Source organism: Sordaria macrospora, chromosome 2 (assembly GCF_033870435.1).
Source record: "Sordaria macrospora chromosome 2, complete sequence".
In the NCBI taxonomy this organism is placed as follows: domain Eukaryota; kingdom Fungi; phylum Ascomycota; class Sordariomycetes; order Sordariales; family Sordariaceae; genus Sordaria; species Sordaria macrospora.
In genome coordinates this window covers 5,783,745-5,801,288 of record NC_089372.1, presented here as the reverse complement: position 1 = coordinate 5,801,288, position 17,544 = coordinate 5,783,745, and the positions used below count along the sequence as shown (strand labels likewise).

The window sequence follows — 17,544 nt, the reverse complement described above, 5'->3', positions numbered from 1 at the left end:
GTTAGTTGAACCGTATTGTTGGTAATGGTATCATCCAATACAATAATACAGCACCACAGTATCGCGTACAATGTCCATTAACAACACCCTCCGATCCGGACACATCCAGTAAGAACACTCGAATCTTCGAATTTCCGAATCGCAAGCTGTCAGGCCGGATCAGGTTGCCCAAGTTGGACACACTCCAAAGCTCGCTCCTCGTATCATGCCCCGATCGTCCTCTTCCTCCGGTCCCTTGATCTGAGGGCTTTGACAACGAGTGCGTGCTAGGCTCTAAGGGCCCTGACTTAGCCCCTTTGGGCCGGCACACCCTGCCCCTTTCTCTAGTCTCCGGCGGGTTGGTCTGGTTACACAAGAGACGGGACGGGCAGCCCCGGCTGGACGGAGTATGCAAAGTGGAAAGCCATCGTCCATCATACGTCTCCAAGTCTCACTGCTGTCAAGAGATACCTTCCAGCAGCCACAGAACCCAGCAGTCGGAACCACAATGCATTGATTGCCCTCCTGTTGATGTGCTGGTTGCCTCGTCGTGGCCTCTCGCCCCCAAACCCAGACACTCGGCAATGCTTGACTTGACAGCAGTGTCTGGAGATCGGTTCCTCCAAGCCTGTCATCATGGAACGTCCGCCTTGCCTCCCTGTCGGTCCCTTATTGTCGAGCTGGCAGCCCGAGGACAGCAACCCGGGAGAACGTGGGGCGGTTCCCAGATATTGGACCTCCTCGCAGCAAATCTGAAGCAGCCATGTCGACAATCCCCCCCATCCATGGTTGGCAGCGGCGGTCTTGCATTACGCAGTATCACTGTCAACGATAACATGCAGCTTCTATGGTGCATGACATCAGTTGCCCGCCTCAAAGACCGAGTTCTGAGGACTGTTTGAAACATGATCCGCGAGACCCGCCGTTTAAACATCAGTTCGCTCCTACGGATGCAACCAAATTCTGATTTGGTCTAGCTAACGGCATGTTGACATCAATATCAACATCCTCAGCCTCCAAGCTGTCCACTTCTGGAACTTACATCGGCGCGAGCTTCTTGCTGGTCGAGTCTTGGTCCCTGAAAGCCTTTCTTCGACCTGGCCCCAAACGACTACCACGTTGGTGCAACAGCCAAGTTCTTGACGTATCAGGTGTCAGCAGGCCCGGCATTGGATGGCTGTCAAGTGATGTACCATCTGAGTTGCATGATGGAAAAAAAAAGGTCCTTTACACGAACGACTGTGGACCTTAGACCTCCAAGACATGCTGGACTTTGACCGAGATCGAGCAACGATGCAGTTCCTCCTGCTCAAGCTACACTGTTTACCCATGGCCAGGTGAGCAATCATGCACTATTCGATATTATCAAAATGATTGCTTATACCCGTTGCCTGCAGGGCCGTCGAAGGAACCATGAGCATGGCAAACAAGCCAAATACCTTGGTTTATCCTTTCCTCCCCGAATTATCAGACTCTCTCCGAGTTTCAACAACGGTTCTCATCCGATATGGGCCTTGTTTGCCCTCGTCCCAAGCTTGTTTTCGACGCATCTTTCCCTAAGTATCCGCGTGCCAACTTGGGGCCAATGTCCATCGTGTTCGAAGGAACATATGCCGCTAACTTCAAGCCCCCTCATTTTTTTTTTCCATTGCTGGACCAATATTTGCTCTTGCCGCGGGAGCACGTCGTCTCGGCTTTTCCCGCCGTGCTTGACTTTGACTCCATGAGACGCCCACCGGTCGAACCCACAGGACTACCTCGCCACGAGTCCATGAACGCCTAACGATGTGCGATAACAGATGCCGGCTTGCCCTCGCCAAACTTGGGCCTCTTCGCACGGGATGTTGAGCGACCTTGGGCGTCGAGATGCTTCACAAGAGGAAAAAACGTTTAATGACCCACACCAATGGGCCCGTTCATTATTCTTGGGACGATCTCTGCCAGACCAATCAGCCTCTGGTAGGCCAACAAACACAAATGTCTCCGTTGAACAAGGCACCGACGAGAAAGACATAAATGGCCTTCTATTTCTTCACGATAATCCACAAGTGAAGACTGCTCCCCACCACCCTTCAACTGACATATTGACTTGTCAATCTACCTACGCTTTTGACTCTTATTCTTGAATTCCTGCGCCTAACATGGAGAAGCCTGGAACTATTATGGCTCGGGAGAAATTACTTCAACTAGAGCCTGGTGCTCTCACCCCCAATCATCTCGACCTCAGCCTTATCGCTTCCATGGCTGGAAATGTCACCCTCCCCTCCGAGTCCAGCGTCATCCACGTCGACGGAAAAGGCCTCGAAGAAGTTCAGCAGGCGTTACAAGTCTGCACCGGTCAGTGCCATATGTTTATGTAGGACATCATGCCTCGATATCTAACACTATACAGAACTTGGGATTGCCGGAGATGCAATTAGCAAGACCAGCTTTCCCCTGCCCATCCTCCGACCCGTGTTGGACGAAGCCAGGCGTCAAGTTCATGAAGGTCAGGGGTTCGCCATTATCAGGGGCATCGGCCTTTCTGACTCGGCCCAGGATAACACGAACATGTTCCTGGGCTTGGCGAGCTACATCGGAGATGTGAGAGGTATTCAGGACAAGCAAGGTTCCATGCTCAGTAAGTATATCAGAAATCTCGAGAGCTACCATGTCCTCCATGACTTGTCGTGGTAGAACAAAAGATACTGACCAGCATTTGATAGCTCATGTGACGGCTTCCAAAACCTGGACTGTTCCTCCTGAACTCCGGCACGGTATCCACACCAGCACCGGCTTGGTAAGTTCCCTTCTTCCGTTGGATTCCTTGAGCCAAGGCCTGAGCATTCGAACAGTCGCTGATGTACGATAGGCCTGGCACAACGATATGGGCGCCGATACGATTGCGCTCCACATTCGATCTTTGGCCGAGGAGGGTGGTAACACCTTCGTAGCTTCTTCATGGACCATATACAAGGAGCTTGTGACGTCATTCCCTCAAGTCCTTAAACTTCTGTGTGAGCCATGCTGGCCCCTTCAAGTGTACGTCCCTTAAATCCCCTGTTGTCTTCCGGCTAGCTCCGAGATATCGGCGTGTCACATCTCAGAAACCGTTTGCTCAGACATGCGCTGATACTGCAGGGGCTATCCGTAGTTCTGGAAATCCCCCAAAACACATCGTCGCACCCTTGGTTCAAGTTCACAACAACAGGGTCTATCTCAGCGTCGATCCGGGCCGTCTTGGTCTCCATCCCGTCACCGCTAAAGCCGGCCTGGGCTCTTCCGTTCCGAGCCTCACCACTTCGCATCTCCAAGCCCTTGAGACCCTCTCTGAGCTGGCAACCAAACACCGGCTAATGCTCGATACTAAGCCCGGTGATATGCTTTTCATCAACAACTGGGCCCTTATACACGCCAGGGATTCGTACAAGGATCCAAAAGACGGCCCCGGTCGTCACCTTGTCAGACTCTGGCTTAGGGACTTCGAGTTCGGTTGGGATGTCCCAGAGTCCATGAGAGTGCCCTGGGAGGCTGCTTTTGGCTCTACTGGTGACGAATATCCGACCGGGATTACCCACAGAAAATATCCGCTTGTGCCATCCCACGACTACAAGCCACCAAAGTACACGGCTGGCTCGGCAGCATTTGTCCTGGACGATTCCGATGACGTGAATGGCGAGGGGACCGAGCCATCGACATCAACTTGATTCTAGGGTCAGCATCTCCTTTGGTTTTGAAATCGCTTAGTACGACGGACCGCTTCAAGTTTTTGTTCTCCCAAGTTTCCTAGCAATGTCTTTCTCATCGCTTGTCGCGCCTCGTTTTACACTTCACCCAATATCTTCTTGGGCCATCATGACTTACGAACTCACCCGATTTCCTTTTCCTCCCTCTTCCTCTTATCTTACGGAGTCTCAAAAGAGTACACGAGCAGGGACCGGATCACAAAGGAAGGATTTTTCTCGATTCATTCACAGTAGAGTCACATGCATTGGAGGGTTTTCACATTACCAAGAACTGTATCGTTGAGGTGCGATAGCACGTTTGATCACAGGCAAGGCAATAAAATGCCCTCGTTCAGTTTCAGCCACACTCCAAGCCAAATCACTCCCAAAACCTGATAGGCCAGATATTGTTTCCCAGTAAGCCACGTCCATTTACACATCGCATTGTCTGTATTCAAATGAGCGGGCTCTCAGGGACGTTGTGTCTAAACTGCGAGGACTGAACCCATGCCCCTGTTCTGCGATATGTAGTTCAGGGTGCACGATGAAACCTTAGCAGGGACCAGGGTCGCGGGGAAGAAGTTGCTGTCACTGTCGGGCCGCTCAATGTGCTGTACGCCACAGGCCAAGTCCACCACTTCACTCCGAATACAACGGTACAGGATGAAACGGTGAGTGCTGCGAGTACTCGGTAAACTCGGTCCGTTTAAGAGACGTCCTCGAATTGCCACCGTTATCTGGGTTCCACTCATCAACAACATTATCGCGGCTCTTCACCATATTTTTCGCCCTTGACGCCCGTCACGTTGCAACCACATACGTTGGATATGGCCGCTGACTCGATACGGACCAACCCAAAGTCTACGAGCAGTCATGGTGACTTTGCCTGTCACCCTTCAGCAAATATGGAAAAGACTGCCCTCCACTTCCCCGAAAGCTGCTGCATTGTACTTGTCGCCACTGTGCCTCGGCAGCCCGAAGCCAACTCTCCCATTACACTGTCCGACCTGTCGAAGCAGCCTTAGTACCGGATATTGCCCTTCAATGGTGCGAGTTATCTATGCATTCTCAATAACAGCGCTGCCTGCCACACCGACGTGGTAATGGAGTGTCACTGCGAGAATTCTACGCCGCGTCGATCACCGGCTCTCTGAATGATTCCTGGATCCCTTCGAAGCTTGACACATGAGACAATGGGGCCCCTTCCAAGTCAAAGGATCTTTGTGGTACATCTTGTCGTCAACCTACCTGGAGGAGCCAATCGCATCAGCGAGGCAGAATCTTCCTTTACAACCCGCCGATGACGTCTAGATGGAAGCCCTTGCCGGTCACCGTGGACCAGTGAGACACTCGGCCTGACTACTCCCACCTCTCCGTGATCGGACGATAATTATAAGGTACCAGATCCAGAAGACGCAGGGCTTCGGCTGGTCCAGTTGGCGACCACAAGTTGGCACTATATTGGCCCGGACTAAGTCTTACCCATTCCTCGCTTGATGGGAACAGCAGGACATGCATTCGACACTACGCACCACTACTGTATCAAGTGTGGAGTGGAACGTTAGTCGCTGAACACCTCAGTGCCTCGTCACCGTGGACTGGAACCGGAGATCGGAGCTCTTGGGTGTATGGATCACTCACTTTTCCCTGTCAAGCTCTGTTACCTCGACTTTACATCTCCCACAGGCAAGAGAAAACTCCCAAAAGGATTCGAAGTAACGGGGTTTCGGATCGTCCCATGCGGAGGGAGAAAACGAATACAGTTCTGCAGTTATCGCGGGACACTAATTTCCTATACAATGCCGGCTGTTGCTTGGAGGTTGCTTCAGTAAGGCATTCCTACGCACGCCAAGACAAAGGAGGAGGCGGTTTGTCCCCAAAAGCCGATAGCCTCATGTCGACATAGATTTACCAAGCGACGACACTTCATATCAGCCTCCATGTGCGCAAAGCAGTGTCCCATACATTTCTTGCAATCCAGCCTGCATAGGAAGGAAGTCATTGTAGGAGCTGACTGAAGCATGCTATTACGTACAACATTCACAGGCGCTCGCTACGACATCAGCAAGCCCAGGTCCAGGTCTAGGAGATACATGCAGTACTTCTCACAGTTGCTCGAAGGGCGTGATCATCCCGAGCTCTTGAGGGAGGTACATGTTAGTAGCGGCTTACCGCTGCCACTTGAAGTTCCAAGGGTCTTTGTAGCCGGTTTCACAGCAAGGTTAGACGTCCGTCTTACATGACGGCCTCTACTTGTACACGTATCGACGGCGGTGGCCTTGTTAATGTGCATACAGTATGAACGATGGTTGTTGCACGCGGTCCATTCGGTTCACATATTGGTCCTCCGAACCGTGCCAAGCTATGAGATGATGTTAAGGTAAGGAAAGAAGAGGTGAGCGCGTCATGATTTCCGTCCGCATTGAGCTAACGCTTCCGAGCAGGGCCCCCAAAGCTGATCCGAAGCTAGCCATTATTGAACACGTTCATCCAATACCAGTGGACCAGCTTAGGCGAGTAGGATGCACCGAGACTGGCAGGTGCGCATAAACTACCATGTTCCCCACGTTATTGAGAACATCGTATGGCTGGTGAGCGGGCCATGTTCTGCTGTCAAAACTCAAACCCACTCCTGACACTCTTTATGTCGAGCCAGCACAGCACCAAACAGGAGCCTCAACGCCGCTACCGAAGAGTCCTACCTTCCTATCTTGCAGGTTCTGGGACGTGTGCGACAGGAGCGAAACCACCGGAGCTCGAAAAGCCCCCGAGACCTCGCGATGATGTTGAAGAATTTCTGTGCAACAAACAGACTACCACAGAGTTGAGGCTTGCATGCTTTTCGGCTACTCTTGATTCCATACGTTCGTCTGGACATGATTGCGGGCCCGGCGGACTCGTGGATCTTATCAATAGTTTAAGGCGGTTATAATGGGTCTCCAACTGGCATTCGAAGGCACCGGCCTTGTTGTGATGACGCGGAGTTCCTGATAATCCTACCCCATCATACACAGAAACTGTGTCCCCTCAACACCATGCCCACAGTTACGTCGCTGCTGGGGGCCGAATAGCAAGCCGTGCTGGCTACTCCTGATATTTTGTTGCCAGCTGCTCAAAGCCGGCAATTCGACCTTGCAGTATTGCTCTATCACTGCATATCACCGCTTGCTTGGCACGCCGCTACCCCCAAATCCTCCCATGTTCTTGAAGGCGACACCCATACGAAGAGATCGGTTATCATCGCTATGATCGAGGTTGATGAATATTTGTGTGTCATTGCATACATGGGCAAGGACCGTCCTGATGGAATCGCTTCTGCAATATGACCACCGTCAGAAAGCCAAAGAGCAGTGCGCTGTACACATTATCTTCCTGCTTCCCCTCATCATCGTCTTGGACGAGGGCATGGATGGTGAGATGCATATCTCCCGGGCGATCTAGTTCAGGAAAAGACGATAAGGGTTTGGACACGTTACATATTGGGCAGTGAAGAGTCGGCTTCTGAGACACGACGTATCATTCATATCGTGCCTGAACCTATCGGCTAGGGGGCTCGAGGGGATTTTCCTACAGGGAGGTTTCGGCACAGCCTCCGCCGACCACCGACCAGATGTCAAGCACTACGGATCAGTGCTTGGGCATACCCCATGCCATATCCCGAGTTTCGTCGTATTCTCGCACAGGCCAGGCTAACGGTGTATCAGTCTCGCAAATCCAGGCGTGTGCCGCAAGGAGAATTCGTCGTTCAGCCAGTTTAGGAGGGATTTGCATCGACCGAGTCTTGGAAGTCCCCGAAGTTCCTGATAATGTGTCGAGGTTGCTACCATGGTACAAGAGCGACGACATCACTATCCATCGCTGGTTCCACCAGAAGTACGGGACGGGATGAAGAATCCACCTCATCCACTACCCTACCACTGTCGTCGTCCTACTCTCTTCAGCACCGTGGGCTTGTAGTAGCATGTCGGCTTTTGATGTTCCGACAGTTTATGAAGAAGACGGTACAACAAGCCCACCAATACTTGGGCATGGTGGCTGGCATTCAACCTCAAGTCCCGAGTCAGCACGGAGGAGTAAGCCAATAGCTTGTCCTACAGTCTCCGGCATCTGTCATATGATGTCTCCGACCATGCTCAAGGGGGTACCATCCAGGATTCCGCCCAGTTACGAAAACGAGCTTTGTCATTCGGGGGAAGGGGAATAGTCCAGGACGATACCATCTTTATCAGTCTATGAACTTGGCCTTGAGCTCTTGCTCCATACAGACTCCATACAAGATATAACGGTTTGTTACAAATATCCACCACATCCTCTTATGTCTCGTGAACAAGTCAGAGGCTAACACTTGGAGGTAACGCGAATGGAGTCAGACAAGGCGGTTGTACTGCTGCTCTTGCTAGGGGCTGATCCACCATGGTGACAGTAGTTACAACAGCCATGTCGAGCTCCAGACCTTGTCACCGTCACAGCAGCATGAATGCAAGTAGGCCCACGTACAGTAGTCATCGAGGTTGCTTTAGGCAGACGCTTTAGGAAGTTGATACACTCTTAAGAAGCTCTGGCAAGCTCCCTTTTGTCCAGCCCAAAGGAAAGCATCCGGGTCTATCCCAGTTCGATGCACCACCTATTCCTATCCAGATCATAGAAACGCCCGCTAAGCCGTCTGGCACTGCATCAGTGACCCCATCCACGGACCGAAACCCTTCTCATATTCGGTAATTGGTATGCTTGGTGTGTCCCTCGTAGGAGGCATTAGCTTGAACAGGAAGTTTCTTTGGCTGCTGGATATCAAAGATTCAGGACATGATGAAAGGTGAGCAAACCCAAAGCTATTTTATACTCAACACTAACACTGACAAGCGTAACGGTATCCACAATTACCAGTCTCCCATGTTGTTGATTCACGATTGAGCCACGTCAGCCGCCTACTCTTGAGCAGTGAATGATAAGGGCTTGCCTTGTTTCCCCTGCATTTGTGGGAACAAGCTCCTATTTTGAACTCTCCAATAGAGATATATTAGCGACAAAGGGGAAGAGGTCAGTGTTAAGATCTCCGCCGTTCGTTGATGTCGGCTAGACTCACGCGGGTGGATATCCTGACGGTTGACCTGCTCTAGTTCACCCTACTGCCAGGGCAACTTTACCGAAGTGAGTAATGGGGACCGCTGTGCCAAGGCGTGGGCAAGCGCTCAAAAGCTCGATTAGGATTAGAAGCTTGGCGATCTGCTTGCCAGCAATTACCCTAACGGTCGCTAACAATGTCTTAACTTCCTAGCTCTCAATAATGGCACCGAGGAGGACGACTCTACCTTGCTGGAGGAGTGTCCGCAAGTTAGGATAGATGAAGGCTAGGTACAGGGCGAGTCATGAGCACGACCGACTACGTGTGACGGCAATGTGATGTGAATGATCGTCTGGTGTTCTTCATCATCACTTAGCCGCTCGCAATGTCTGTGATAAACTCGAGATCTTGCGTCAGTCACATCCAAGATGATATTGAGAGTATGACCGAGTACCCGACCTAAGAACGATACCTCGCCAACGGCAGAGGCTTCAGTGGTGGGCCTTACTGATAGAGAGATGAGAAATCAACCATTAGCGCATAGCGTTATTCCACCAGGACCGGCCCGCCGGGGAACAACGTCCGACATATCGCACAGTTACCAGCTACCCACCACACGTCTGCACTGCGCTCCACGCCCGAGCCTACGACGACTGGGGACTCTCTTGGACACGAAGACGTGGGGCGGAACAACAGTCGCTCCAATGTATGGGTTATCCCACATTCTGGGACCAACAGCATACGGCCAAGGTTCGGTATACCTTTCTCGTCCGGTGTCTTCCTCCTTGGCACCGGGGCTCCAGATCACACACCGGACGGACAATCCCGAATGCCAGGTTTTGGATGCTTACAGAGCCAAAGTTTATGATTGAGCTTCAAGTCCACCGTTCTCTGCATCCCATAATATGTACTGCATATTCCACGGAAGATGAGGGGTGAAAAGAGGAGGAATGATATCGACCGGAGAGAATTCCGGAGTTCCTGACAAGAGTTAAGCTGTCAGCTGTCGTTCATGTACAATCATGTCATTGCTGCAGGTGCTCTCAGAAATGTCCAGTCATTTCCCCCCAATTCCTCCAGTTGGCTCTCCTGGCCCGTTCTCATTTCCCCAGTGAGCTCAAGACCCCAGCAGCCCAGTCATGTTCCAGAAGCAATCCAGCAAGCAGGGTGGGTTGTGGTCGAGGAGTTGCGTACCGGCAGGCCACTACAACTGCGACAAGCCTGTAAGATTATACCTGTACATGGTACAATGTACGCACGCAGGCATGTACTCCATGCTGTGACATGGGGGTTCTTGGAGGGTTTAGAGTTCTTATCTGATCTTGAAGTCGAGTCTTGTCTCTCTATTTCCTAGTCAATGGGGAAAAGTTGGGATACTACGGACATTATGGGGCTGGATGGGGATCTGGGAATATTGGATGGGGCTGTTGTGCCAGGGAACTAGAGGGATGTTCAGGGGGTGGTGTTTACTTCATGGTCACGCAGCGTGCGCAGCACAGGCAGCGCATGGACATTGCCTGGAGTTCGGGACAACTGGGCGTACCTGGACACCCTATCCGAGCTTTAATGCTTCTCCGGTAAACCACCGATCAACAAATGCGACACAGATCAACCAACCCGAATTCTGGCGCGCTGGCGCAACTCGGCGACACTCCTTCTTTGTTCGGCAATGGCAGAGGCAGCGGCGTGAACGAGAGCGGGAACCGAACGGGTAAACGCGAGCTCTGACGATGGGGCACCGGAAGTTGCGACGGGAAGCCACTGACCGGCGCAGAAATGCCCCGAAAGTCCCAAAAGCAAGAACGGCTCCAAAATCCCTCTCGAGCACACATTCACTCCTCCACCAAACAGTCAACGAGCCCCCTACTTCCACCTCGACTCCTTCGTCTTCGTCGCCCGATAGTCACCGAAGACACTTAATTCCGGTGGTCTACTAGCAGCGACACAGCTGCTCAACGAGTGTGTTCGTGAGGAGCCATACATTTTCTCCCTTCAGCTACCTACACCCGAGCAACTACCATTGTCTACCACCAGAGGAAGAGGCCCATGGCAGAAGCGCCGTATACGGAAGGCCAGACGGCCCAGTGACAGTTGACTGTGACAGGCGCTACTACGAAACCGAGCGACCGATGATATGACCTCAATTGAGCGTTCGCGAGCAAGTTATATGAGTACGCCGACCGAGTCTATACTACAACCCGATCCGAACAAAGAATGGGCTGTCGCGACAGACTGGACGAGAGGAGGACAAGCGTGGACACTCCGGTGTGCTACGTTATGCCGTTCCCGAGGTTGCGGCTCTTCTAGTGTCCACCGACCGAAGTAGGGGACACGCAGCTTCAAACAGTGGTACAGCTTGTCAATCACAAAGCTGAATGACACATATCACACACATGCAACTGGTGTCACGGAAACCGTAATAGTGACCGATACATTAAAACGCTAACAATTTGAAGATGACAAGGGACGAATACGATCCTGCAAAGAGCAATAGTGGGAAAGGAGGAAGGAGGGATAAAACACGAATGCGACAGGGACTATCTTCGACCTTCGCGCGACATTGAACACCATCGAACACCTGGTTGAAGCATAACTACATCCACTGCGCTCGAGTGTCTCCGACGCCTGTCCAAATCCACAATCACCACAAGAACGAAGCCGCCGGCACGATCGAACGCAACATCGACCGAAGTGTATACAACAATGGGAAACACGCGTTCGAGACCGTATGTCGTCAATCATGATCGACGACAAGCGCAACCATCCCAGTCTACACCCCCTAATTGGATGTGGTTTCAAAATAGCATAAGGGGAAATCAGCGCTATCGTACGACCACGCGCGGTCACGAACTGAGGTTTAGGTGGAAACGATGTGAAACTAGCTCGGCGCGGGCCGTGCCGTTCCTCGCGTTTTTTCGCCTCAAGCAAGGCCCGTCATCCTGACACACACATTGGACACAGCCTGGAAGAAAAGAGAGACGGGCCGACATAGCACGGCACAGCAAGACACAGCACACAGTGTCGTGTGCCTTAGGACTGACTGTCGCCGGTGGGTTGAGGCCCTTTCAGCTGGTGTCAATGTTTCCACTTCACATATGGATGGGTGGATTTGAAACTGATTGCTGTGACAGGTCGGTGGCGGACATGGTATGGCGAGCTGCGCGGTTTCTATGTCTGGTTCTGAAGGACACGCTCGACACAAAGCTGGGCTGGGGCACACGGTTCGCTGGCCGCCACGTTCGTTCGTTCGGTCGTTCTCGCTCGTGCGTGCGTGACCTGAAAGTTCATGATTGTGGACTGTCGACCACAGGCAACTACGCTCGCTCATACGCTCATCTGGTTCGACGATCCACACACACGTGTTTTCGAGCTGGGATTTCCACTCCTCGCTCCGGTAGGTTCACTCCGCGTTCGTTCCTACTTTGGCAGCTTTGGAACTATTAGATGACTCGACATGACTACAGTACTATGCCTCATGCCAGGGCGGAAAGGGGACAGATATCCACGTGGGTGACCGCGGTTCATATGTCGCGCTACTCTGGAGATTCTGGTATGTCATACTGGTAAGGAAAACAAGCCGCCCTCACACTCGCGTAGACTCGTAGTCACGGCCTGTAGTTACCCACCAACCTGCAAGCAAGTCGCGCCGGAGAAAAGTAACCCGAAGTTGGCGATATCTCGGAATCCCGATCACGATGTCGGACCGATGGAGGTTTATAGACAACTTGGACAGGGTAACCCGGTGTTTCGGTCTAATGTTATCCGGTCTTACTGCCTAATTTGACGACGGGCCGCTCCCTATGACTCACGGCAAGGATGAATGCGTGGACAGGTAAGATGAAGATGATGGGGAAAGGTGGCATAGTGTCCATTGGGATTTGGGGTTTCTCAAAGCTGAGAACTTAAGGAAATCCCGTCGTAAATGATATAGTAGACCGCAGACTATAGACCGTCGGTTGCTATCAAGATAAAGAAAGTGCACGGTTGAGGTCCAGTCCAGACACAGCCAGTCTTTTGTCATGTTCTATGGAAGGCACTTGCGTCATCAAGCCTTTCCGTGTCAGGGCAGGGCACATCATTCGCATGGAGACGTGGTCTGGAGACTCATTGTTCGAGAAGGAGAATCATGAACGACATTGTTGGGTGCAATGGGAGTGAGATTCATCATCGATTGAAAGGCGTTTACAGACAGATGGCGGCAAATCCCTGGAAAGAGTAAATGGACCGGAGGAGTCTTGTCTTGGGAAGCTTTGAGGAAATGCGATATAACGCGGACAGCGTTCTCTTAATCTAAGGGCAGCTCGCTCCCCATACTCCGAGTTCCCTCCAGCCTTTCGATCTCGGCTTCCTCCAAGGTTTAACCAAGCTCTTCACCCCCTCTAGCCCTCCTCCATCTTTTCCGTCAGTAGGTAGTCACTCACTCGTTAATCAAACCAACAGACCAAAACCCAGAACGCCAGATCCAGAATCCAAAAAGTCTTCCATCATTTTGACTTCTGTCCCTTGTCCGCGCGGGCCAAACGCTGTCCAAGACATCAATCATTATCCCACCGCTCTATCTTCCCTTTTTTGTCGCATGTTGCAATAGTCGTGTACAGCATTAATCATCAGGCACAAAACTGTCTATATCTACGTACGTCTGTGAAACAGTAAGGTATGCTTTGTTTCTCTTCTTTTATCTTTCCCAGCTCTTGTCGAACTGCGGACGTGGTGGTGGTGTTTCTGGAGAGATAAATCTTCATTAGACCCATAGATCGGTCCTATTGGCATTGGCATGGTAATACATACCTTACCAATACCGGCATACCGGGTGGGTGGATGGAGGTGCGGCAAAAAAAAAAAAAAAAAAAAAAAAAAAAAAAAGGGAAAAGTAGAAGAAGCTGCCCACAAGTAAAACCTCACTCTTATTAACGCAGCCTACAACTTTCTCCTGGCAAACTTCCGAATGGGTTTCTCGAGCTGACAGGATACCTGTGAATGGCGGAGTCTGTCAGTATATCTATCGTATGTACCATAGGTAGGATACGGTGGGGTCTGGTGGTAGTAGGCAGGGTAGATCCCCGGGCTCATTAACAAAATTCTTAACTTGATAGATACCTACCCTCGCTCATGACAGAATTGTTGACAGCCCAGTAGTCACCACCAAATCAGCCAGAACATCACGAAACCACAAATATTGTTTCCTCATTAGCCAAATGTCGCGAATACTGCAGGAGCTTATGGGCTTAGGAAAGCGCCCTAACTGGGGATCAGATATAATAAAAATTGTTGACTTTGGTGAGGGTTTCGTGGTATTTGGAAGTACAGGTGATGGTAGCTGGGCTGTCAACTTTTTTGTCATGGGCGAGCTACCTACCTACCTTACCTACCTAACCCACTGGGAAGAAATGGAAGGATCCCAAAAATCAGAACTCAGTTTTACCTGCCACTCTCGGGTAGCTAAGGTAGCCAAGGTAAGAAAAGTAAACCTTACAGGTAAAGACTTTGCTCCTATCCATATCAACAACATTTGACCAACTGGCCTTAAGCCAACTGCGCCACGAGCAAGCGAAGGGGGTATTTGAAAGCATCAAAGTTGTCGCACCCGAATAATACCGTGAATCAATATAGGTACCTAGGGGTAACACTTCCACAGCAGGAAGAACAAAACACTTTCTTGCCCGAGGGAGTTTGGAGTGGTGGATGAGTGCCCCTGTGCATGCATGCAGTCTTCACTCTTCCACTGATCGCCATTGTTTCTTCTACCTTGCGTTCATCTCCAGATTTACCGACCTTTCGGTCTTCCTGGATAGATAGGTGGACGTCCTGCTTATTTAAGGGATTCTTGGAAGCACTACCTATGCTCTTTGCTTAACGGCGACCGACCCCTTAGTTCTAAGTTCGTCTCCGAGCTGGACTGTCTCTGGAACTACCTAATCCTTGCAGCTTTCCTTGTGTATGTGTATATGTACAAGCACCGTATGCGTTAAAGGAAGGTACCGTTGAGCCGCAGTGCGTCCTTTTACTTACCTATTCTAGCGTCTTTTGACATTTGATATTTCTATTGTTTGATGTCTGCTAGGGACATTCGTCTTCGACGACCTTGGTTAACATCAACACATATAGTACCACTATCACAAAGAGAGTAACGAGCTCATTAGGGGTAGAGATAACTTTGCGAACAATGCAACATGCATCAATCGTCATGACTTGCAAAAAGGGGTATGTCGTATCAACGCAAGGAATATGCAAAACCCATAGCCATAAGCCAAACCATCAGCGCCTTTCTCAATCTTCCCAGACCCAGACACTCATATAATCCCAGAACCATTATTTCCAACGCCGAAAGGCTTGCGAGGGTGTAAGGGCGGCCTTGCCCAAACAGTCTATCAAACAGAGATCTTCCAAAACACAAAAGGGGGTATATATCCTAAAGGACGGAGTGGAGCGTCGCCTCATCAGTCATGATCCGTGAATGCCTGTCTGCACTAAAAACGTCTCTCGCTTGCAATGTTCGGTAGGGGGGTGATGGTTGCTTCACGAACCGACGGGTGCAGGGTTCGGTGCAATCAGATGTCACCATCCTCGACCGTAGTGTCTCACGATAGCCACTGCGCCACCCTCCCCCACGTCCTAGCCGCCGTGGTAGTCAACACTCCCGCGGCGCCCAACACGGAGAAAATCTGCAAAAACTCCAGCGGATGTCTCGCTCGCACCTCCGTCTCCAAGTGACCCTCATGGCCTCCCTCCTTGGTTGGCGGACTAGGCGGGAAGCGACCGGTCGTCAGATACTGCTCCATCAGCGCGTCCTTCTCGTACCAGCGCTCGCGCAGCCAGACGTCGAATTCGTCCTGGTTTTCGAGCGGGATGTCGTCGACGGCGAACCGGCGCCAGTAGAAGTTGACAGATTTCGGGGGTTGGCCACGCAGGTAGGTAGAGGAGAGGGTGAAGAATTGATCGCCGTACATGCCGCGGCTGTGGAGGGTGTTGGTCAATGTCATCTTAAAGGTAAAGGGCCAAGGAGACTTACGGAACGCCTTCGTAGGCAACAGTGCAGTCGTAAACGTATTCTACCGTGCCCTTCAACTCCTTCAGGCAAAAGTAGATACCGGTGCTGCGCGGCAAGAGGACGTGCTCAGTGTCCTTGATACCGATCTTGTCCGCCCACTTCTTGGACTTGTTCCTTCCGTTTTGTGTGCAGTTGGTTCCCTCAGGGAACAACAGGAGCCACATGGGGTTGAGATATTGTCTCCCGTTATGCGTATGCTTGGTCTTTAGCTTCCCGAGTCTGTAGGCTAACCGCGGCTGGTCGACGTTCATCTTGCGCGACATGAAGATGAACCCGTAGAACATCATTCCTTGTCCGACGATGGGGAGGTATTTGAGCGACTCCTTGAGGATGATGTAGAGGTAGCCGTGCATGCGGGGCGCGTTGGCGTAGCCCACCCACCAGAGGTAGAGCCAGTCGGTGTAGATCTGGTGGTTGGCGATCATGACCATGCGCTCGGGGAAGTTGAACTCGACGCGGCCGTCGGGGGTCTTTTTGATCTGGCCGGCGACGGAACCATCGCCGCTGATACGAATGGTTGTCGGACCCCACCACTGTGTCATAGTCGTGATGGTTAAGCCGAATGACTGTTTCGTAAGAGCCATGTAGGTGTAGTAGAGGTCGCGATTGATCCAGTACAGTGGTGCGCCGAGGAACTGGGTCGCGACAATGCTGAGGCACTCGTGTTAGCTGATGTAGTGCAGATTATGGTACTAACGAGGACATACCCAACAGAACATGCTGTGAAGAAGATAGCCAGTGAAACACCCCTAAGGATCTGGATTAACCGATTATGCTTCTCCTTCCCCGATGGATGCGCATTTTGGATTGTCTTTTGCGAGTTGTCATTTCGTTGTACCAGCAGTCCAGCTTCGTTTGGATTTGGGTTTGTCGAGGCATCACTGGATGTGATGTCCGGATAGGATGCCCTCTGGCGGAGGTCACCCATGATGGTGGTGACGGTATGGTGTATGGAGGGTGGGGCGGGGTCGTGTGTTCGGCAGCGATCCGAATGGAGACACAAACTCTGGGGTTGGGGGTCGACGTCGAGATTCGGATGGTGGGCTTGCGCCGCGGTGTTGAAAGGCAGCCAGCGAGAACGACAGTGTTTGGGTGTCACCGATGGAGCCGAGGGATCGGGATAGTAATAAATACTTATACAGGAAGGGTTGAACAAGGGACAAGGCAGACTAAAAGTGTTGAAACCCGATCCGCGCGTGCCGGTGCGGGCGCTTGTTGGAGGCTGAGTCGACGATGCCTGTTCGGTGATAACAAGACAATGCCGTGGAGTGACTGACGATGGGGTAAGGGTCTGAATGGCGGAGGGATGTCTCTGTATGTATATTAGGTACGTAGGCAACCAACACTGCGGCAGTGGGACCAACGACGAGGTTGTTTGGCGGAGGAACTGAACTGAGGTGAAACGCAAACAACAGTAAACAAAGAAACAAAAACTGAACACTGGGCGGTGATAGAGGTGATGGAATATGAATGTGAGAAATATGGACAAGACAAGGAAGCTATTTAGATCTGAAAACGAGTCATACAGACATCGATCTAGGAACGACGGGAAGCGTCATTGCAACATCGGATGTTGTAGCGTATCAAAAGTTCCGTCGGATTGTAACATGCGCCCGAAAGTCCAAAGGTTCCATTGACGTTCAGTTGGGTCAGCCCAGCCACGGTCCCTCTCTGCAGGTGTCTCCGTGTTGGAGGGTAGAGGGGTCAGCAAGAGGTCATGCGGACGATAACGACCGATAAGGAAAGCTTGA

The 17,544-nt window shown here is 51.5% G+C and overlaps 2 protein-coding genes across 2 annotated transcripts; one reads left to right on the top strand and one right to left on the bottom strand.

Annotated features, from left to right (window-relative positions):
* The first annotated feature begins 4 nt into the window (after nt 1–4).
* On the top strand, nt 5–4,127 carry SMAC4_05138 (uncharacterized protein). Its single transcript, XM_024655693.2, has 6 exons — nt 5–1,316; nt 1,377–2,316; nt 2,372–2,599; nt 2,685–2,758; nt 2,831–3,000; nt 3,113–4,127. The coding sequence occupies exons 2-6, from the start codon at nt 2,121–2,123 to the stop codon at nt 3,663–3,665; spliced, it is 1,221 nt and encodes a 406-aa protein (XP_024511540.1). The 5' UTR covers nt 5–1,316; nt 1,377–2,120; the 3' UTR covers nt 3,666–4,127.
* Nucleotides 4,128–14,723: 10,596 nt separating this feature from the next.
* On the bottom strand, nt 14,724–17,221 carry SMAC4_05137 (uncharacterized protein). The gene is made up of 3 exons (XM_003346829.2): nt 16,501–17,221; nt 15,755–16,444; nt 14,724–15,699 (listed from the first exon to the last, which is right to left on the bottom strand). The coding sequence occupies exons 1-3, from the start codon at nt 16,719–16,721 to the stop codon at nt 15,324–15,326; spliced, it is 1,287 nt and encodes a 428-aa protein (XP_003346877.1). The 5' UTR covers nt 16,722–17,221; the 3' UTR covers nt 14,724–15,323.
* Between the last annotated feature and the right edge of the window lie 323 nt (nt 17,222–17,544).